The 24896-nt window shown below is 40.0% G+C and overlaps 1 protein-coding gene across 1 annotated transcript in view; it reads right to left on the reverse strand.

The window, feature by feature from the left end:
- Positions 1–4243: 4243 nt before the first annotated feature.
- Positions 4244–24896, reverse strand: part of LOC126092275 (E3 ubiquitin-protein ligase listerin) — a 156564-nt gene continuing 135911 nt past the window's right edge. The window contains exons 20-23 of the mRNA XM_049907795.1: positions 22860–23036; positions 13286–13477; positions 12690–12857; positions 4244–4466 (exon numbers count right to left, since the gene is read on the reverse strand). Coding sequence (XP_049763752.1) covers positions 4407–4466; positions 12690–12857; positions 13286–13477; positions 22860–23036 — 597 coding nt within the window. The 3' untranslated portion in view covers positions 4244–4406. The remainder of the gene's footprint in view (positions 4467–12689; positions 12858–13285; positions 13478–22859; positions 23037–24896) is intronic.

The raw sequence follows: 24896 nt of genomic DNA on the forward strand, positions 1-24896 counted from the left end.
GGAAGGAAGGCAATGCCATACCACCAAAATAGGGTTATGCCAAGATAAATCACTTGCCACTCATCCACTCTGGTGGATGACAGGTGTACTTTTTTAAGGTTACTTCTAACAACGTAGACGTATAGAAGACTACTCATCCAATAACAGAAGTGTTGTCGACAGGCATAGACAAGAGAAAGAAAACTTGCTAGCTTTTCGACTAATCGTTCCTCAAGCTGGAGTACACACATGCGCGTGCACACCTGTGCCCATAAGCAGTGCTGGATGGACACACAATGCTGTGATTACAGTTTAGTGGGTGGACTGGCGGGCTGCAGGTTGTGTTGGAAGGGTGGGCAGAGAGAGAGAGAGAGAGAGAGAGAGAGAGAGAGAGAGAGGGAGAGAGAGAGTGAGAGAGAGAGGGGGGGGGGGAGGTGAGGCAAAAAGAGAAGTTGAGGTTAGGCAGCTCAGCCAGTTTGCTGGCTAGAAATGTGAAATGATGGGTGGCAGGTGATGCACAACTGATGGAGCCAGTCGTGTATGGCACATGATTGAGGTGATGTGGACATATGAGTTGGGAGGGACTGATACGACAGAGGAAGGAGAAACTATTAGGTGGAGGGTGTGGGAACAGTGAATTAACAGAGCCAGGGAGGTTACATGAGTGAAGGACATATTGCAAGGAATAGCATCTATCTATGTTGTTCAGAAAAGCTAATGGTGGACGGGAGTATCCATGCGGCCCTGGTTGTTTAGCAACCATTGAAATTGAGCGTGTTGTGTGCAGCTGCATGTTGTGCCACTGGTGATCTACTTTTGTTTTTGGCCACTGTTTGGCAGGACCATTCATTCTGATGGACAGCTGGTTGGCTGTCATACCAACATAAAAAAATTGCAGTGATTGCACCTGATTTGGTATACGACATGGCTGCTTTCACAAGTGGCCCTGCCTCTAATGGGGTAGGATAAGCCTCTGACTGAACTGAAGCAGGGAGTGTTGGGTTGGTGGAGTGGACAGGTCCTGCACCTGGGTCTTCCAGAGCGTGAAAGGGATGGAAGGGGCTGCAAGGGATGTGGTGAGGGGTTGGAAGTGGGATTAGCATAGGGACGGACTAGGATGTTGAGTAGGTTGGATGGGTGCCAGAATACCACTTCAAGAATAGTGAGAAGGTTCTTGAGGAGAATATATCTCAATTTTGGACAGTAAAATAATCAAAAGCTTGGAGAAGCACATGCTTCAGTTGTTAAAGTCCAGCATGATATGTGGTGATTGGGGGTGGGGGGGTTGCTCGTTTACAGCTGATTCTTTAGGATGGTGGGAGGATTAGCAGTGTGTGAGGATATGGAAAGGGAAATCTGTTTGTAGGCTAGATTTGGGTGGTAGTGCCTGTCTGTGAAGGCCATCATCAGAACATCAGCATACTAGGCAAGGGACCTCTAATATCTGCAGATACACTGCCTGCAGGTGGTGAGGCTGTATGGGAAGGATTTTTTGGTGTGGAAGGGATGATAACTGTTGAAACGCAGGTATTGTTGATGGTCATCTGGGACATCTGGATCCTTCCCTCCATTACCAGATTTTCTGAACTGCACAGATGAGCATTATCCTTGCAACACATCCTTCGCTCCCGTAACTATCCTGGCCTATCTGTTAGCCCACTGGCCCCACACATGCAAATTTTCCCCTCCCTCTCTCCTATTACCCCCTCTCAGCTCACATCTCCGTCTCACCTCCATCGTGTGTCACACCCGTCGGCCCCATCACTTATCGTATTTACTCGAATCTAAGCCGCACCTGAAAAATGAGACTCGAAATCAAGGAAAAAAAAAAAAAAATTCCCGAATCTAAGCCGCACCTGAAATTTGAGACTCGAAATTCAAGGGGAGAGAAAAGTTTTAGGCCGCACCTCCAAATCGAAACGAAGTTGGCCCATTGCAATATGAGACAAAATTTAGGCCGAATGAATGATGATGCAGCTACAGTAGTTTGGTTCGAGTCGTAAGCTTAGCAGTTAAGCTTTACCAGGTAGCCATTGCTATGAGTCAGGCGCTCTGTCCGTATTTATACGGGTACCCTTCCTTTTCCACGTGCTTCGTCTGGTTTGAATTGATAACTTATTTTTCTTTGATCTGATAAGTGCCGTTCTCTTTGTTATAGGTGTTTACATCACTCTAAGCTGAAAATGCATTAGTGTACTGCGTCATGCATTGTTTTCGCATTCTGATAATGGGTGTTTACGGCCTGTCGCCGCTCGTGGCATGGCTTGCTTTTATGTGCACTACCGCCGCTTACTATTAAAAAAAGAGAGAGAGAGAGAGACAGAGAGAGAGAGAGAGAGAGAGACAGAGAGAGAGACAGAGAGAGAGAGAGAGAGAGAGAGAGAGAGAGAGAGAGAGAGAGAGAGAGAGGAATCGTCTCATTAGCGAAACAATGGCAAGAGACTGCTATTTGTTGTTACTTACACTACTGCTTTCTTTGATAATGATCAACAAGAACCAAATAATAGATTGCGGATGATAGAAGATGTTCTGAACGAGAGAATAGCGAAAATCTTTCTCCGTTTGAAAATCTTTGCAGACGCCTGTTTAGTACATTACATTCTGCACAGAAATTAGAGTCATCTTAGATTTAAAAATCTAGTCAATTGCCGTGCTTTATTTCCGACTGTATCACTATTAGGCATAAGAATAATACGAATATAAACATGAAATAAGGATATAAATATCCTTCCGCGTTTGCTGTTGTCTCACTCTAGTTTCATAATTTATTAGGCAGACAGTAATTAAATGAGATAGCAGCAAACACGAAAGAATACATGGCAAAATGTTTATATTCGCATTATTCGTATGGTGAAGAGAATACTGCATGTGATTCACAATTCATAAAAGTTCCTAGTAGCAACCATCTCTTCTCACAGGTGGGAAAAAATTCAGAACGTAGAATGGCCATATTGACTAACATCCCAAACAGTCTTGCCAGTACGATTTTCGTTGTTCATTGAAATGCTGCTACATCCGAAGATTTACAATACGGAATTTGTATTTACTTCGTTGGATAATGTAGGAAATGCAGTGGTCGAAACTCGGGGCGGAGAAAAAAAGCTCGTCTTCCGCCACGTTTTTTTTTTTTTTTTTTTTTTTTTTTTTTTTTTTTTTTTTTTTTTTACTGACGCAGAGGTTTTGGCGACAGTATTTATCTTTGTGCCTGCAAAGCATGCTTGTGTAGCGCTATGTATTCGACGGCAGAAGTTGGTTGTGGCGGCACCTACCAACATTTTGCAGAACTTCCGCGTTCTCTGCACTCGATTCTAAGCCGCAGGCGGTTTTTTGGATTACAAAAACTGGAAAAAAAGTGCGGCTTAGATTCGAGTAAATACGGTATGCATCACAGGCACCGCCCATGCACCTGGCACCCTCCCTCCCTGCATTCCAAACCAGCAAACCACTGCCTTCGTCCACTAGTAACTCACCCCCACTCACCCCCAAACTCTCTTTCTGCCTTCCATCTCTCTCTTCCTCTATCTGCCCCACCTACACAACCCTCACCTTACCCAATCGGGCTGCCAAACTGCAATTGTGGCATTGTGTGTCCAGGTGGCACTATGTAGGGGCACAGAGGTGCTTGTGTATTTGTACTTCAGCTCAAGAAAAGACTGACTCTGAAAGATGGCAAGTTTTTGTGTGCCTGTCGTGACTCAGTGCTTTTGCTATTCAGTTAGTTGTCTCCTTTACCCCTAAATAATTTACAGTCTACCATATCTTTCCTACTATATTTAATGTTAATTGCAGTTATTTGGATTGTTGTAAAAAAGCCTAATGAAGCGGTTGTGGTGCAAACCATGTTCAGGGCAGTCAAAATAGCTATTTTATCCATGGTGGATCTTGTGAACTCTGTAGCCATTAGATAATGATAGTTGGTGAATGACACAGCAGCTGGTTTGCTTCATTCACCAACTAACAGTCAAGATAGTGATTTGACAGTTGAACCTGAGGATTAGGAAGACTACCTATGAATACATGCAACAATTTACTGAAACTGGTAATTCCAAAGAAACTGTTAAGGGAATACAACACTTATGTGAGTACATTTATTTTGTCACACAAGTGACTGACTATGACTTTGCATTTTTCACCAGTGTACTTACTATGTTTATCTTTCCATCTAATTGTGTTCATGCGAGTTTGTGTCAGAATGATGCTTTTGATAGGTAAAAGTGGTTTTATTTTGTTAATTTTTTCAACATTGAAGAACTGAAGCACACTGTGAAACTCTTAGAAAAATTTATTTAATAATAAATTATAAATTTTGTACAGAATTTCACCCTCAAATATTTACACAAAATTTACATTTTTGCACTTTACAAACATGTGTAACACATTAATTTGTATGAAACATTATTACACATAAATAAAATTCTGAACATTCCTCAGAATATATTTCTGCATATAGGGCATGTTGACTTGTTGCTTGTGCTGAACCATTTGTACTGAAAAAGAAACAAACAATAAGTAGCAGCCTCAAATACTGCAAATAAAACTCTGTGAAAATGACAATTAAAATTCCCATATTAAAATTGACTAACATGTTACTATAACAGCCAGAGGCTTCCTGTGATGTATGGCTGTAACTTCTACAATAGAAGTAGAACTATAGCAGAAAGCAGATATGAATAGAATGTGTACAGTCTGTTAGTATACAGGAGGATCCTTAATAATACAGACAGACCAGACACAAACAAGTAAAATACGTTGAGTTTATAGGAAATGTATATGACTGAAACATGACTAAAATTGAAACCTGTGACCACTGAAGGACAGAGCCACGCATTGTGCACATACCAGTACACATGCTAATTGTCCACGTCATATAAACTGACATAAATCCATGTGTTGATGGAGATATAATCCAACACACATCATGTGAAGAGTAATAAATTTGACTGCTTGCAAAGCTTTTTACTTTCAACTGGATACTCTATGATTAAAAACAGTAATGGAACTTCTTCATACCAAAAAAAGGGACAAACAACACTTCTTGTGTGTGTGTGTGTGTGTGTGTGTGTGTGTGTGGGCGCACACGGATGTGTGAAGGTGCGCGCATATGCGCAAGCGTGTGTGTCCATAGGGCGGAAGGGAAAATTAAGTAAAAAACCACATCTATGTTTAGTAAGTATTACTTCACTGTTGGTCATTATTAGTCAATCAACAAATTTTAATTAACCATAAATATTGCAGTATTTTTGCTTTCTTTCCTTTGGTTACTAGTATCCTTCATTTGATCTTAAGAAACTTCAAATTATCATACAAAACCACTAGATGTTTTAATTTTTTTATTAATATCACTTTTGGAGAAATTAATTATAAAAACCGGGACAAAGACAAAAAGAAATGTATGAAAGTTACATATCAAGTGGATGATGTGTATTGCAAACTCAAAGACTTGAAACGGACATACACAAAGGTGAGGGTGTAGGATATTGGACCGGACTTGCTTGGTCTAAGTTGAACGGTTATTGGTCTAGTTAAGATTATTTATCTGTACTTTTCTCTAGTTATAGGGCTTGTGGGAAGAACCAGAGAATTTGTTCCTGGTTTCAACACCAATTCACTTAAAATTGGTAACATATGTTAACTTATCCAATTCTCATACTAATGTAATTATTTACATCTACATTTATACTCCGCAAGCCACCCAACGGTGTGTGGCGGAGGGCACTTTACGTGCCACTGTCATTACCTCCCTTTCCTGTTCCAGTCGCGTATGGTTCACGGGAAGAACAACTGTCTGAAAGCCTCTGTGCGCGCTCTAATCTCTCTAATTTTACATTCGTGATCTCCTCGGGAGGTATAAGTAGGGGGAAGCAATATATTCGATACCTCATCCAGAAACGCACCCTCTTGAAACCTGGCGAGCAAGCTACACCGCGATGCAGAGCGCCTCTCTTGCAGAGTCTGCTACTTGAGTTTGTTAAACATCTCCGTAACGCTATCACGGTTACCAAATAACCCTGTGACGAAACGCGCCACTCTTCTTTGGATCTTCTCTATCTCCTCCGTCAACCCGATCTGGTGCGGATCCCACACTGATGAGCAATACTCAAGTATAGGTCGAACGAGTGTTTTGTAAGCCACCTCCTTTGTTGATGGACTACATTTTCTAAGGACTCTCCCAATGAACCTCAACCTGGTACCCGCCTTACCAACAATTAATTTTATATGATCATTCCACTTCAAATCGTTCCGCACGCATACTCCCAGATATTTTACAGAAGTAACTGCTACCAGTGTTTGTTCCGCTATCATATAATCATACAATAAAGGATCCTTCTTTCTATGTATTCTCAATACATTACATTTGTCTATGTTAAGGGTCAGTTGCCACTCCCTGCACCAAGTGCTTATCCGCTGCAGATCTTCCTGCATTTCGCTACAATTTTCTAATGCTGCAACTTCTCTGTATACTACAGCATCATCCGCGAAAAGCCGCATGGAACTTCCGACACTATCTACTAGGTCATTTATATATATTGTGAAAAGCAATGGTCCCATAACACTCCCCTGTGGCACGCCAGAGGTTACTTTAACGTCTGTAGACGTCTCTCCGTTGATAACAACATGCTGTGTTCTGTTTGCTAAAAACTCTTCAATCCAGCCACACAGCTGGTCTGATATTCCGTAGGCTCTTACTGACCATACAGGAAAATAAGGGTAGCTTTTGATAGGTTTCCTGGTGCATGATACACTCTATAATGAGTATGGGACAGCCACATCTGTATTAAATTGTACTGCAGTGACTGTGCATCATTATATTAAGTATGTTCAAGGAACAAAGTGCTTATGCTAAACAATATTATCGCTTACATTCGCTTATTCTTTGGTTTTCATAATTATTCCTAGTATTGATTCTTGCTATGTATTCTCAGACTGTTTTATGTTTTTGCACATCATTAAATGTTACAATAAAGCAGATTTACTCTAATCGGCGACATTTTTGGTGACCCTGACGTGATCCCAGGTGCCAACTGACATAATATCTGGTGGTAGCTGCTGTGAATCCCTGGAGTTAATCAACATTTCACACAGTTCCACTTCAAACGGCAAGTATGTACTGACCATGTTGCGTGATGTCTGTGTATTGAACTGCAGTTCTGTCCCGAACGTCAACCACGCCGTGTGCTGTCGACATATCGAATCCTGAATCCTAGTTTTGCTATGTCAGATTCACCACCAACTGTTGATGCACCTCCAAGCATACTGGTTAGCAGCTTCATGGCCAAACCACCATGATTCTGGCAGGAAAACCTAGTCTTGTGGTTGGCGCTGTTCGAGAGTCAGTTTGTGCTAGCTGTTACCACTCATGAAACCAAACACAGTTATATAATTGCTGCATTAAATGAAGACATGGGTATGGAAGTGCAGGACATTTCGGCTTTACCATCAAACACTGACCAGCAAGAACACCCCTGATCACTTGCCTGTCACAGTCTGAAGTAGAGTGCCTAGAGAAGTTACTGCATACAGAGGAGTTAGGCAACTGCGTTTCCTCACAGTTACTGCACCAGCTATGGACTCTAGTGAGGAACACTCACATCAAGGGTATCCAGGAACATCTGGCTGCTGCGCTTAACCACCAGGTGCAGAAAATATCTTGACACACTTGTACTCACTGTGGACCACATCATAGAAATGTATCTGTCCGCAGATGTAGCAGTTATTGCTCAGTCGGATAATACTATCGCACCATTATGGGGTCAAATTGCTGAAGTTAATGTGCAAGTTGCTGGACTGCAAACACAGCGTTCCAGTCACCAATTGTGGTGCTACAGATCAGTGAGGAAATCCAGCCAGTCGCTCTCAGCCACGAAGTTTTGCTGATACAATTGGCAGTCCTCTATGTGAGATGGGAAACAGGCCTGGAGATCAGTAATGACAATGAATGGCTTCCCAAATAGCAGCCATCCACTATTTGGTAGCGAAACTGCAATTTCTAGTGGACACAGGACCTGATGTATCAGTGTATCCATCTTCCAGCTACCTCGCCAAGGTAGTGATGATTGTTGTCTCTTCGCTGCCAATGGTTCTACCATCCAGACACATGGTAGTGTGACACATTGTTGCTGAACCTAGGCCTACATAGCAAGTTCGAATGGCAATTTATTGTGGCAGATGCGATGCACTCTATTATCGGGGTAGGCTTCTTACCATTTTACGGCCTGCTACAGGACCTTTGTCATCATCATCATCTCCTAGACATTACCACTAATTTCATCACCCATGGGTGTTTACGCTGTGTGGACAATACTGCTCTGCGAATGACCGCAGATGGTTCTCTGTATAAGGAACTTCTTAAACAGTTCCCGGAGATAACCCGCAGTTGCTTACACTATAGTGACAACACGAGGCTGCCCGTTCACACTCAACATCGTTGCCTGACAACAGGAAAGTTGGAATTAGATAACAACCGTTTTCCTGTATGTTTTTGCAAGGAATCTATTCCCATAAAGCAGTAGATGGGTCTCACCACTACACATAGCTCCCAAGAAGAGCAATGAATGGTGCGTTTGGGTGATTACTGGCAGCTTAATGTTTGAACAATACCGGATTGCTATCTGGTCCCGCATGCTGAAGACTTTGCATTCAAGATCCATGACAAGCAAATATACTGAAGTGCCAAAGAAACTGCTATAGGCATGCATATTCAAATACAGATATACTATATCAAGAGGCAGAAGATGGTGCTGTGGTCGGCAATGCCTAATATGGTAACAAGTGTCTGGTGCAATTGTTAAAAAGGTTACTGTCGCTACAATGGCAGGTTATCATGATTTAAGTGAGTTTCAACGTGGTGCTATAGTTGGCGTACGAGCGATGGGACTCAGCATCTCTGAAGTAGCAATGAAGTGGGGATTTTCCCTTACGACCATTTTATGAGTGTACCGTGAATATCAGGAATCCGGTAAAACATCAAATCTCTGACATTGCTGTGGCTGGAAAAAGATGCTGCAAGAACAGATCCAACAACGACTGAAGAGATTGTTCAACATGACAGCGGTGCAACCCTTCTGCAAATTGCTGCAGGTTTCAATGGTAGGCCATCAACAAGTGTCAGCGGGTGAAACGAAACAGCATCGATATGAGCTTTTGGAGCCCAAGACCCACTCGTGTACCTTTGATGACTGCACAACACATAGCTTTATGCCCCGCCTGGGCCCATCAACACCAACATTGGACTGTTGATGACTGGAAACATGTTAACTGGTCGGATGAGTCTCATTTCAAATTGTATTGAGTGGATGGAGTGGATGGGTATGGAGGCAACCTCATGAATCCATGGATCTCACATGTCAGAAGGGGACTGTTCAAGCTGTGGAAGCTCTGTAATGATGTGGGCCGAGTGCAGTTGGACTGATATGGGACCCATGATATGTCTAGGTACGACTGTGACAGGTGACACGGACATAAGCAACCTGTCTGATGACCTGCATCCATTCCTGTCCATTGTGCATTCTGACAGACTTGGCCAATTCCAGCAGGACAATGTGACACCCCACACATCCAGAATTGCTACAGAATGGCTCCAGGAACACTCTTCTTAGTTTAAACACTTCCGCTGGCCACCAAACTCCCCAGACATGGACATTATTGAGCATGTTCGGGATGCCTTGCAACATACTGTTCAGAAGAGATTGCCACCCCTCGTACTCTTACAGTTTATGGCCAGCCCTACATGATTCATGTTGTCAGCTCCCTCCAGCACTACTTCAGACATTAGTCGAGTCCATGCCATGTCGTGTTGCGGCACTTCTATGTGCTCGCGGGGGGTCTGCACAATATTAGGCAGGTGTACCAGTTTCTTTGGCTCTTCAGTGTATTTTCCAAATTCGATTTGGTACATGTGTTTTACCCACTACCTGTTGTTCTAGGAGACATAAGTAAAACAGCCTGTACTCCATTGTCTCTCTTTCAGTTTATCAGAATGCCTTTTGGACAATGCAGTGCTGAGCAGACCTTTCAATGCTTTATGGATGAAGTACCATGAGATCTCGACTTCCATTATGTTGACGTGGACGATGTCTTGGTGATGTCCAGTCCCAAATCTGAACGCCTGGAACATGTATGCCAGATCTTTACTCACCTCTGTTCGCATGGACTACTCATAAACCCATCAAAATGCATCTTTTGGGCATCCAAAGTCTGCTTCCTGGGTTACACCATCAATGCTCAAGGAATATGCCTGCCACAGGACAAGGTTGAAGCTATAAACACCTTCCCACAGCCTGTGACTGCTGAAGTTGCGAAGATGTCTTGGCATCACCATTTTCTACTGCTGTTTCATGCACAACCATGCATTCTTCATTGTCCCATTGAATTAACTTTTACAAGGTTCATCAAAACTTGCCCCATCAAATGGACTTTTACATGGCTCACTAAAAACCGAATGACAGGTTGCCATGGACAGGTGACACCGAGGCAGCCTCCAACAGTGTGAAGACTGCTATCACTAAGACTGCACCTTTAGCCCATCCTGCCCCTAAAGTGCTACGTATCTTAATGCTTGAAGTATCTGCAACCACAATAGGTGGTGAACTTCAGCAACAAATAGACCAACACTGGCGGCCTGTAGCATTCTTCAACCAGCAGTTATATCCACTACAGCACAGCTGGTCAATGTATGATCGCGAGTTGTATCAAGTATATTTTAATCAAGAAGTTCTGGCACATGACCAAAGATTAACACTTTACGCTCATTACTGACCGCAAGCCACTGATGTATTCTTTCCCTTAGATACTGGACAAAGCATTGCTGCATGAACTATGCTAGTTAGACTGTATAGGATAATTTACGAAACATATAGTCCACACCATACCAGCAGATACCCTCTCTCACATAGAAGCAATAAAGGTGCAGTCAATTACGAAGCACTTGCTTTGGTGCAGCAATCCGACAACAAGCTTCATGATTTACCGGCCAAGAAACCTAGTCCACCGTTCCACGGCCATGCATGCTGTTGTATTGTGACATCTCCACATTGAAGCCACGACCATTTGTGACTGTTAACTTGCATCTGTGGACAATTTGTCTCATCCAGGGGTCCAAAGTAGAATGTATTTGGTTAAATGAAATTTTGGGTGCCCAAATATTGACAAAGACTGCAAAGCATTTGTGCACCAGTGTACAGCCTGTCAGTGAAATAAGGGTTGGGGATTTTCTCTGCCCGGAGACTGGGTGTTTGTGTTGTCCTCATCATTTCATCATCATTCATGAAAGTTGCTAGAATGGACTGTGTAAAGATTGGGATGTTGTACGGGCGCTGATGACCACGCAGTTGAGCATCTCACAAACCAGACATCATCATCGTCACCAGTGAAATAAAATCATTCGCCATGTAAGTGCACTCTTTGGCACAGTTGTCCCACCTAAACAGCGATCAGACCACATACATATCAACAAAGTCACGCATTTACTGCATTCTGAAGGATGTACTTACTGCCTTACTGCCACCGACCACTTCACTCTTTGGCCTGAAGTCTTTCCCGTGGTTACCACTGAAACATTCGCAACCACATTCTTTTGCAGATGGATTTTTTGTTCTGCAGTGCCACTTTGCAGTACCACTGGCCAGGGCAGGCAGTTTGAATCCTACCTGTTCAAGGCACTCATGTCCTGTTAGGCATGATGCACATTCAAACAACGGTTTATCACTCAACAACAGATGGCTTAGTGGAATACCTGCACCAACAGTTAAAGGTACCACTTTGGTGCCCTGAATTGCAATTATAGACAGAAACCCTGCTGATCATCCTCCTTGGCCTCTGTACATCCATCAATAATGACAAACTCTACAGCACCAGATTTTGTTAACGGCCAACTGATCTGACTGCCCAGTGAGTTCCTCAGCAACATGTCAGACACTTTTAATGAGGCATCAGATTTGTCAACAAACTATGCACGTAGTCTGGCAGCTCCATCCTGCTGCAATGAGAGATCAACAGAGTTGTTGCCCTTTTGTCTTTGCCAGTCTACGCAAATGCGATGAAGTTTTTGTTTGCCACAATACTGTCTGCAAACCTCTGCAGCAACCATATGATGGACCATGTCCAGTCCCCAGCAGAGGTGGCAAAATGTTTCGAGGTAGACGTCATGGGACCCTCGACACCAATACACCAATCTTCACTGACTACCATGATCCACATTCAGCACTGCCTATGCTGGTATGAGCAAATTGCCTGACACACCAACCACAGAGAATACAGAACCACCAGCCCCTTCACTGTCTGTTTTGAACAAGCCACAACAGACACTGAAAACTGACTATGATGCCTCAGCAGCAGCAAAACCTTTTGTCATGCAATCCAGGTGTCAAATCTACTTCAGTCAAAGATACCATTAGCATTTAGTGGGGGAGTGACGTAGTGATTGTACATTGTTACATCAAATATGCCCAAGGCACAATGCGTTTATGCTAAGTAACATAATAAAGCAGATTTATTCTAACCCACAACAGTATGTTTCCTTAGAGTATTCCATCAAATATATGTGCATACTTGATAAATAAGTGCTGTTGAAGTAATATTTCCATTGCACACTGCCTGTGTGTGTGTGTGTGTGTGTGTGTGTGTGTGTGTGTGTGTGTGAAATTTGTGAAAACAGTTGTGGTGTATCCCTCAATATTTTATTATTTTCTTACTATAAAAGCTAAATTACTTACAAGACAAGGAGAGTGAAATTTCTTCTTGCAGGTTTTGCAGCATAGTTTCGGCAGTTGGAAATTTGATCCATGCAGTACAGAAAAACAAATGTAACATTCTTCAACACCTTCAAACCGTTTGTCAAGGTTGCTCTTTAGCAACATCAGTCCATCCCACAAAGAACCATTCTAGCAAAGAGACGTTTATGTAGTTAGTAGATGTTATCATTATACATGTTTGACATACTGAAGAGACATGTTTATATCCCTGAGATGAACACCACTGATCTCAAATGATTACTTTAATAAAAAGTGGCAAAACTGTCAACTATCACATCTGGAGGTCTATCATTGCACTCATATTTTTATATTTTTTATTAAACAGCTACAACCAAAAGCTAGTGACACACTTTGACCGATTTCTGCAGTCTACTGCAGCCATCTTCAGTCAAATGTACGTCACTAATGACCTTGTGAGATGAGTGGTAATCAATAAACAATAAAAATAATAAATACACTGAGTAAACACAGGAAAGAAAAAAAAAAACATTTTCATATTGAAGAGACACTAGGCAGATGAATTACTGATCTGATGTAGTGATTTTATCTGTACAAACCTGATGTGTGAGGAAGATTGTGAGCTGCAACATCCAGTTCCGCCATTGCCCTGATCCAACAAAACGTTGACCACTCTCCACCTTCACAAGCCCCAGTGGATGATTTGGAGCCAGTTTCACCACCAGTTCAACACGTGCTTCATCAAGTGAGTAGATTACAACTACTTCACGAACACTTGCATGTACTTTCACCTGCAAGATAATAAGGGACCTCATGAAACAACTGTAATTAGACATATACTTAATCTCGTCTCTGTACAATATCCCTTATAAAGTATGCTGTAAATCTGTTTGTTGTTTGAGTAATGATACCGACCAAAATCTACATGGCAAACAAAGGTAATTAATTTTTTCACTTAAATATCAAATGGTAAATTGGAATTAGTATTCTGAAGGTGTTATCAGCACTATCTCCTGAAAGTGATAAATGCAACAGTACTACACCATGTGTCAGTTGATAAGGATTGGATTCCACTGGAAAGTTACTGTAAGATATAATTAACAAACATGAGACTCATCTATATTACTAAATGGCTAACCCGGTTAAAATAGGCCACCTAATGACTTCCAGGGGGAACAAAAAGTTTTTAACCAACCAAATTTAAAATGCTACTACCATTTATTCATTAAGAGATAATGTTAAAAATTCAATACAGTAAGACAAGTTTCACAGTTCAAAATTACTAGGGTAGTTTGAAAAGTTCTCAGAATGGAGTAGAAAAAAAGTACTTCCAGCAAAATAGTTGTCAACTCCATCTATCAATTCTTTGTTTGAAGTGAATCTTTGTCCACCCAGAAAAATTTTCAGTTATGGGAAGAGATGGAAGTCTGATAGAGCCCTATCAGGTGAATAAGGTGGGTGTGGCAACAATTCATACCTTAGTTCGTGTAAATTTGCCATGGTGATGGCACATGTGTGCGGGCGCGCACTGTCTTCATGGAAGATGACTTTCTTTCTTGCTAAACCTTGCTCTTTTTCACGTATCTTTTGTTGCAATTTGTCCAGGAGGTTAGCATAGTATTCTACAGTAATTGTTTGCCCAGTGGGGAGATAATCTACAAACAGAATCCCCTTCACATCCCAGAACACTGATGACATGACCTTTCCCGCCAAAGGAATAGTCTTTGCTTTCTTTGGTGGTGGAAAAAAAATGGTTCAAATGGCTCTGAGCACTAAGGGACTTAACATCTATGATCATCAGTCCCCTAGAACTTAGAACTACTTAAACCTAACTAACCTAAGGACATCACACAACACCCAGCCATCACGATGCAGAGAAAATCCCTGACCCCGCCGGGAATCGAACCCGGGATCCCGGGCGTGGGAAGCGAGAACGCTGCCGCACGACCACGAGATGCGGGCATTTGGTGGTGGAGAATCAGCATGTTTCCACTGCTCTGACTGTCATTTTGTCTCTGGGGTATAGTAGTGCACCCGAGTTTCATCTGTGGTCACAAAGCGGTGCAAAAATCTTGTTCAATTCTCCTAAAACAGGCCAAACATTGTTCTAATATGTCCATTCTCATGCGTTTTTGATCCAGCTACACGAGTAACGACACCCATCTTGCAGATAATTTTTTCATTTCTAATTCTTCAGTTAAAATGTGATATACCCTTTCACATGACATCTGGCAAGCATCAGCAATTTCATGCACTTTCAATTGGCGATCCTCAATGATCATTTTGTAAACTTTTGCTATGATTTCTGGAGTAGTGACACATCTTCGCTGACCACTGCACGGATTATCATCTAAGCTCTCCTGACCACATTTAAATTCATTTGTCCACTTGGAACAACAACAGAGCCATGTCACTGCCACAACTCTCTTCCAAGGGCACTGACATGGCACATGTCTACAAACAATAGTCCAATGAATATCATATGAACAACTTGTTGAGCTAGCGCTGACCTCTCATGGTGATTCCGAGAACTTTTGAAACCACCATTGTATGTATATGTCTTGAGGCAGTGAATCTCGTGGTGGGCGAATTACCCAGACTACAATCATACACTATGAGAGCACTTAGCTACTTCCACAACAAGCTTTGCATGTAATAAGAGACTCTTTTTTACTGACACAGCACAAAAATAATTAAAGGAAAACAGTTTAGCATGTACTACATTTTCACTCTTCATTCTGTAAAACTTCAACTCTTCGTTCTGTAAAACTTCAACATCAGCCATGATATTTTAATTTATTACTTCTTTACTACTAACTCTATTTGCAACACATTCTGCGGATAGTAACAACATATACCACTGCATGAATCTGCCAAAATTATATCATTGTACATTACATAGTTAAGGAGAATTGATGTTATGCACAATGTGATTTGTGCAAAACTAGCTTTGGCTTAAAAGGGAATTTAAATTATCTGTCATTTGGGGATGAGAGCACTTAGTGACTTCTGACAAACTTTAAATATTATTTCAAATTTTTCTAAACTTTTTGTTGCTTACATCCTTAGCTTCAAATATTTAACACGTGAAATCATTTATAAAGTAATCAGATGTCTGAAGCTATTTTATACAAGGGACTTCCATTCTTTAAAGAATAGGAGTGGGGTTTACTGGTAGTCTTCTAACTTGTGATAAGGAAACCATCTACTGTAATGTGTCATGAAGCACAAAATACTTTGAAAATTGTATTTTCTCCTAAAGCATATACTGATACTTGAGAGGTACACATGTGAGCAAACAGAGATTTGTGCCTGGTGCATAAGTTTTTCATTTCAGGTCTCACAAATAAAATATTCTTAGCTGACAAGATGAATTATTTCATTACACAATCTCAAACTTTAGGGCACTGTCACTTTCATCATTATCAAAATTATATGTTTTAAGTGGCACAACACATCTATTACTTCTTACACTGGTAGTGTAACAGTGTCCACTAGCTACTATAACCAATAAATTTTATTTTCAAATTTTGCGTCCAATTGCAAAATAACAGATTAGTAACAGACAGACTATATGTCTACCCAGCAACAGGTACAAAGTGACATCAGTGAGAAGGATCAGAGGCTACTATGAGAACTATCTGGAAAGTAACCTCAATTTTCATGTAGCAGGGGAAGTAGTTGAGTCAACTCAATAGTCACTACATTGACTCATGCAGTGGGTCAGTGAGCTAACAGCTGTGATAGCGATAAAGCCATACTGCTTCTCATTTGCTTATAATAGCTATTCAAAATGAGCAATGCAGTTGATAATCCTGCCAAATTTGAAATCTGAATAGAATTTTTTGTGGCAGAGTATCACAAAACAGTTGGAATTCTTCGTGGAATTTATGCTGCATACTGACTAAATGTGATAAGTGAAGGTGGTGTATGTCAATGCTATCATTTGCTTAACAGTGGAGATGAATGTTCATGTTGAGGACTGAGAAGTTCTGTTTGCTACATAGCAAGTAGCAGTCATCGTTTGAAAGCTGCATGACAAGCAGTAAACAAGACTCTTTTATTTACAGATGTAGGTAACTATTTTCTTCAAAAAAATACTCAAGTAAATATTAAGCAACCATAGGAGATAAAAAAGCAGCTGTTTAATATAACTGAGGAAGGAGTATCTTTTTCAAAGCAGCAGCTTTCTTTCGAATTTTCTAGGATTAATAAAGCTGACACAATGACAAATAGTATTAAGCACTATAATATACATATTACATTTCTATATTTGCCTGCCTTCTGCTGACATATACCATGACTTTTCCACACCCCTTAAAGTTTTCTGGTTTTACAGAATCTATGGAACATGAAGACTGGATGAATGATGATGACAGAAGTGGGATGAATGATGTTGGCAGAAGTGGATATGCAACTGTAGCCACCACCCAAATGTTGCAGAAAATTGATGAAAAGATAGTGAAAACTGCCATTTCACAGTACCTCAAAGACCTGGTAAATTTCCATGGATTTCTCAATGTTTTATTTGAGTATGACACTAAACAACTGAGGTACCACAAGTTTTTTGCTTACCATGGTGTCCAAACTTTCTGAGAAGTACAAAACTCACCAAATGACTATTTTGCTCGACTTAACTTCCCATTATGAAGCAGAAGGAGGTGATCTATGGAGCAGGATCGTGACAGGAGAAAAGACATTGGTTTCCTATACTAATGTGGTGGCAGTAGTCCTCGGTGTGGGGTCATCCGAAAGCTGTACCATATTCTTTCCATCTTTAGTTATGACTACCATTTTTTGTAACATTATTGCAGTATTTTATTTATAGCCGAATGGAGTTTACTTACCTGATTGTCTTTGTACACCACATCTTGTTATTGAAAAATGTGGATTCTCCATGTGAATGTGAGAACGGTAAATTAATGTAAGTCTGCAGACATTCGTGGCTGTTGTTACTGAAGATAAAATCTTCTTGGTTGTTAGGCTGAATCGTATTTCTTCAATGAGATTGACATTTTGACCCCTGTGATGGGATCTTCTTCAAGATTTTGTGGTGTCCATAATTAACTGAACATCACTACAGCTAGTGTATGATGTGTCACTTCACAGGTGGCCCTCCGTTTGATAAGATACGTATTGCCAGTCACAGAGTTGGTATAGGTGGTGGTAGGAGGGTGCATCGAGCAAGTCTTGCAGCAGGGGCGGTACCAGGGGTACAAGTCATAGGGCAGCGACAACATGACAGTTGTGATCTTGGTGCCTGTTTCAGCACAAGTGCCATTTGGATTCTTTCCCCAAACACCAGTTTCTCAGAACACCGCAGGTGGGAACTGGGGCTACAACATGTCTGGTTCTTGCCATTCATCTGGCCTTAATTACGTTAATTCCTTCAGTCTTAACATTTCTTCACATTAACTATTCATTTCTTGACTCCCTTTCAGTTTTCTAAAGCTTTCATTTTTTGACCTGTCTACGTTTTGCCATCCCCATCCACCACATACAATGCACTTTGCTTTTTGCTTTTATTAACTTATCCACAATGTTTTAGCTAATCTCTGTCTTGCCTTTTACTGTATATTCCACCTTTAAGCTCTCAGGTTTTCAAATCTCATTCGGTACATTCCCCAACAATAAATCTTTCCTTCTCATCCCGTCCGGTAAGCCTCTCCTGACCCAGGGTTCTGGGTAGCTTCTCTGAACTCCACCCCTTTTCCTAAACCTCACCAGTCATTTTCCTTCACCCCTCTTCCTTCCCCTTCAACCCTTCTCCCAGAAGAAAGAGCCAAGGGCTCCAAAAGCTTGCAAACTGTAATACCTTTTATATGTGTGTTCTTCTGCCACTGCTTGATAAGTAGATTTTTTATCCATGTAATTACATCACATTTTCAAAAACTGATTATTTTCATTTATAACATACCATATTTGTTGGTTTTCATATTTATAGTCGTGTATTACACAAACATATGGTTTATGTACTACCGCATTAAAGATATCTTCAAAATGTGTCATTTTTAGCAAGGACTGCTGTGCTAAAGTGTCGGAGAATGTGACTGGTGGATAAACATGTAATCACCCTTTTTATAGACTTCATTTAGTATGCTAAATGGGTATTTATAACAAAAGAATTGCTTCCTAACACCTTTCTGCACTGCAAAATGATCTATGACTGTTTCATTGAAATTTTTATGATCAATGTTTCTTTTTCAAAAGAACAAATCGCAAGTGCACAATGTCTGTTCTCTGTCATAGCATTTTGCATGAATATTTTCATCTGCTTTAGCATTGTGAAGCAGTGTTCTGCCTCACCAGTCACCACTGGGAAGATCACATCATCTGTAGAAGTTTAACACTTTTAGGGAAATCTTTTGCCAAGTTGTTCTCTACATCTACAAATATATTCTGCTACGCATCAAGTGGTGTGTGGCGGAGGGGCACTATTCGTGGCAAAGTCATATTTCCCCCCCTCTGTTCCACTCACGGATTGCGTGAGGGAAAAATAACTGTTCGAAAGCCTCAATACGAGCTCTAATTTCCCTTATATTTGAATTGTGGTCATTGCGCGATATGAAAGTTGATGGTAATAATATATGCTCTACATGCTCGGCAAAGGTTGGATTTTGGAACTTAGCGAGCAGCCCCTTTCGTTTAGTGCGTCTATCTGCAAGTATGTCCCACTTCACACTTTCTATGAGATTTGTAATGCTCTTGCGATGGATGCCGCTCTTCTTTGGACCTTCTCAATCTCTTGAATCAGATCCAACTGGTAAGGGTCCCATACAGACGAACAATATTCCAAGACTGGATGAACTAAAGTATTTTAAGCAATTTCCTTTGTTGAAGGACTGCATCGCTTCAGGATTCTACCAATAAACCACAATCTAAAGTTCGCCTTACCCGTTACTTGTGTAATCTGAACGTTCCATTTGAGATCATTTTGAATAGTCACACCCAGATACTTGACAAATGTTACCGCTTCTCATGCAGAAAACCTAAGAAGGTCAAAGCACCTGATGCTTTCACTAAATCCTTTTGACTGTACAATACATTCAGTTCATGAATTAACTCTGAACACTAGTTTAAACAAATTAACAGCTATTTTCAATTATTTTTCTGGGAAAACAATATGATGTTCCAAAAACAGCTACAATTCAAAGAGCTCTGCAACTGACAAGAGATCATTAAATCTTAATCGGCCACTATTTTGAGTCAAGATGGGGTCACAGATGTCTCACGCAGAAACCATTCTCGATTCCATGAAAAGTCCCCATTTTGCACTTGGTTCCTCTTGTTCCCAGTTATAGTCAATGTCAAGTACAGGCCTAACATGCTGAACAAATATTGCCAAGTGAGATACACATTCAACAGTTTTTATCTGCATCAATATTCCTTTGCAGTAATTCATCAAACAGAATGTCACATTGAGGTACGACCCTATTAAAAAAAATGAAACCAGAAGAAGAAATCTTACTCTTGCTATCTTTTCAATTATTTTTACACTTCTCTTCAATTCTAACTTAAGCTCCAGTTATGTGGCCACTTATAACAGGAGCACTGTCGTAATGTTGAGCTATCAGTTTCCCAGGTGTTTCATTTACTTTTCTTTTGTCTAGCTTGCTGAGACAGTTACTATACCAACATCTGCAGTTTGACAGTTTGGCTGTACAAAGAAAATAAATATTTCATTTATTTTCCCCAGTAGCAAACGCCAAATTATTATGATCAGTTACAACAAATTTGCACAGTCAGAGATTCAGGCGTATCTCATAATTGGTTAAAGGAGTTCATTTTGAATTGTTCTGGACCGACCTAAGAAAACCCAATTTTTCAATGTGCTCCTTCAAGATGCATTCAGTTCTGACATTAGGCCAATTAGCCCTCAAAAAATTATTGGGTTTTTGGATTTTCCTATTTCATCATGGCCCCTTAAGGCAAGCTCAAATTTGCTGCACAACTTAATTTAGTCTATAAGTTTACTCACTATACCGATTCTTTGACACACTGTCATTGCATGTCTTTATATTAATGTGGCAAGCAATATCTACTTGGTACATAATGTGCACTTTGTCTAACACTGAAAATTCAATAAAACCATTAAATGTTCTTCATTGGTGTGAAAACTCTTTAAGTCTGTATACTATCCTCAGTCTAGGCAGTACCACTGGAATCTGTGACACGACTGGCGGGGGATGGGGGGGGGGGGGGATATAAATAAATAATGAATTTTTCACTTCACAACCACACTTGCATTGTACATTGCTCTGTTGAAATTGTGTATACAGATTTGCCTGGATTTTTACTGTTTTTGTTTTTGATTGATGTTTGGATCAGTTTTGAGTACTATGAAATTTGGGTGGGCTATTCTTTGCATCTGAAAATTCTCAAAACTAATCTATTTCTTACATAATTATACAATGAAATTAGAGAATGACTGTTCTGAACAAAGATAAGCCTGCTGCTCTCAAAAATTTTAAAAGTGCACAAGTAACTTTAAGCCTACAATTGATGATAACAGTATGAGTTTATCGTGGCAATTGTGAATATTCAAAATTTTAAAATATACCAGAATACAAATGGGTACTGATACAATCAATGAAAGATTATGCAGAAGCAACACAGATGGTAAAATACGCGAATCTAGAATTTCAAATCAGTACATTAATCTTGCTCACACCTTGCTTGCACAAAGGAAAATTCTGAAGTTGGCTTTTACATATTAATAAACACACAAATTGTACAGCTGTTTTAATTAGCTGTTTCTGGGCCAATTTCTACAATGGTGTTCCCAAGAAGAAGACCACAGCAAGAGCTTATTTCAGTAAAAATTGTGAAACTGTGCAGCACCAATTCTTCTGTACCAGTGAAACTTCTACCTATCACTCATCTTTGCAGTGGAGCGAGAACTGAACTGGGGATGCTTTTGTATCTTCCTTTGTAAAGCAAAATGGAGTTCATTGTCTCTGTTTTTGGAATCCAGTGTCCCTGTTTTTGCTTTGATGCCCTCAATTGCACTTCCTGTCATGTACAAGTACCTGGACATTAATTATGGTGCCTTCACATATGAACAGAATTTCTTTGGGTTTTAGAGTTATTTAGATAATATCCTTCTGTAGTAATTGTCGAAGTCTTCATGAATTTCACTTTTGACAGACATGTGTTTAATTTAAGATCTATATGTAATTCACATTTATATGTAACCCAACTGTCTAGTAATTGCTGTTTACAAATGACAGAGCACAGCAATCAGTCGACCCTTTTTGCAGGTTTTATAGGGCAAATCCAGATTTCGGCTAGTGCCTAGCCATTATCATGCACGAAAGAACTGTGACAGATACCTGAACAACAGTGGACTGACATGCATTGATACTATGAAATAGTGCATTGATAATGGCTATGCAATAGCCAAAATCCAGATTTAACCAATAAAACCTACAAAAAAAAGGATGACTGATTGCTGTGCTCTATCATTTGTGCATCATATCACAGTCACTGAGTACACCACACATTCCTAATTGAGGGTAATCTGATGAACTGCTATTTATTTATAAGCTTATTTACTGAGCATACAAACTCCTTTCCAACACAAACTTTTCTACTGTGTATATATCCAATAAATGGTCAACTATTTTTCTGAACTTGATCCACAATTCCTCTACATGCTCCAGCACAGAGGTGAATGTATTGAGTTTCTCTGTGAAATACGATACGACTGCCCATTACCTACTGAGCATGTAAATCTTTCGACTCATTTTAGTCATCCTTTGTACTTCGGTAGTCATTGTTGCTGCCACTGCCTTGTTATCACTGGTGCCAATTTCAACATGGACATCCTCAAAGAGATAAGCTCTGTTTGTTGCTACTAGTCATCATATATTTCAATCATGGGTGCTCTTTTGTACAATTTGTTTTATGTATCATAACTATAATTTACTATTAATTAATGTATGAACAAAGCAAATATTTTGTGCAAAATTCTAGAATTTAAGGGCTGATGATGAATGTGTTAACCCTGAAAAACATTATAGCAAATAAAATATGTTAGTGAGATACAACAAATAAAATAGATTAGTAAAACTGTCTCGCAGACAAATATACCAAAATTATAACCTCCACAGTCCTACAGTGCTGCCCGATACAATGGGATACTGCAAGCCAATTTAAACTGTTTTTAACTACCTGCATGTTGTTGTATTTGACATCCTGCTGCTGAACAGCCTGCATCTCCTGTATACAAAGCAACGGCGATACGTAACAAGACGTCACTTTGTCAACCATGTTAGCAACACGGGGCTCCACCTCTCCCCACCACTGGCGCACCATAGCAGGCAGCCGCCTTAAAGTAGAAAAGTACACCTGCAACAGCACACGAATACCTAACAAACAAACAGACAACAGTGCTTACCAAGGAAAGCTCTACCAGAAAAAGCAGCTCAACAAAACTTAGTTACATAATAAGAGAACTGTTCAGAAAATCATCAACTAAATTACACATTTGGACAGATATCACCATCAGATTTGTGGGGGAAAAACCAATAATGAATACATTAATTGAATTGTCCCATGTAAAAGTGTCACGTAATGGATGGATAAATAATAAAGTACTATCCAGCCATTCTTTCACTGTGTAAGAGCACCATGCTCTATTATAAATTTTAATGGTATTGATCACGATAAACTGTAATTATGATACAATGATTTCTAGCTCTGGTTACTAGCAACCATCCTCAGATCATATTTAAACTGGAATTGATGTCTACGTACAGTGTTGATCACAACAAGACCACTACTATCTGCAATTTGTGAATATTAATTGACCATGTTCATTGATATCTTTCAAGACTTTATGTCTCTTTTCAAACATCGATAGTGCCACAAGTAATGCTGATTTTTTTGTCTGCCCCCAAAACAAAGTATTTTAAAATTTGAATAAAGATTAAAATTAAAAAGCTTGCACAAGGCTTAGTTCACCCTGACTTTTTTGATGATCTGTGGCTGAAGTGGAACAGGAATACACTGAATAATCCTTCCACAAGCATTGTTAACACTCTTTAGTTTGTCTATTTACATGACATGCTTATAGATATTCAACCTCATTATTACATGATGTTAAGTAGATCATTAAGTGGATGGCTAATTATTAAATTGTAGGATAAGCAACAATCAGACAAGTTTTTCTTGTACGTCTGACCATCACCAAAACTCCATGCATAAAAATGAACTGCATATCTTCTTGAAGCATACATCTGAACTCCCTCAGTCACGTTTTGTGGGATATAGACAATAAATTCAGCGTTTCCCATGCATGCTTCAAGTAGGGATGCAGTTCATTTTATTACATGGAGTAGACACACACACACACACACACACACACACACACACACACACACACACACTGTGAGGGTACATAATTTCATATAATTAAATTGGGGAATTTCCCCTTTTAAGACAAAAAGTGCAAAGTTTTCTGTACCCTTGTTGTCTCCTTTAATTAATTTAACTGTGGAGTTTTTAATATTAGAACAGCACACAGGTCTACATTTCGCATGTGGTATTATGTGAGTACATATATCTATTGGAGTGGTATTATTATTCTGTTTGAGGTGCTCCATGGGTGGCACGCGGTGACTGGAGCTCGCCAGTAGACGCGTTTACATGACAAGTATGTCAAAGAGCTTCCAACATTGCAGATGTTGATACAGTGCCTTGAATAAGACAACTTTGAACTTCATCAATAATGTCTAGAAAATGTTCTGTAAAATACATGCAATTCAGTTCAGTTGTAATGAGATAACCACACTAAGAATATGCACGTTGTTAATGAATCTGGTGGAAGTCACTGGGAGCAGCTGAACTGATGGAAATGTTATGATGGATTTTTTAAAATTATTTTCCATGATATTGCATACCTAGCGGAAAACTGTCTACACACACACACACACACACACACACACACACACACACACCTGGCTGTGCACTGTATCACACTGTTAAATTTTTGACCATAATTTGATAATAAGATTAAATGTCTCAAAACTACTCATGTCTATAACTAAAAAAGTCCTCACAGTAGCTGTGGGAAGATTTATTCAATGTATTCCTTAATAAACTTATGTTACAACTGGGACATTAACGGTGACTAATAATTTGAAGGAATTACAGAATTAATGCAAAACTCCAGTTAATAGGATACTTCTGGAGTAAAAGATAATAAAA

Source organism: Schistocerca cancellata, chromosome 1 (assembly GCF_023864275.1).
Source record: "Schistocerca cancellata isolate TAMUIC-IGC-003103 chromosome 1, iqSchCanc2.1, whole genome shotgun sequence".
In the NCBI taxonomy this organism is placed as follows: domain Eukaryota; kingdom Metazoa; phylum Arthropoda; class Insecta; order Orthoptera; family Acrididae; genus Schistocerca; species Schistocerca cancellata.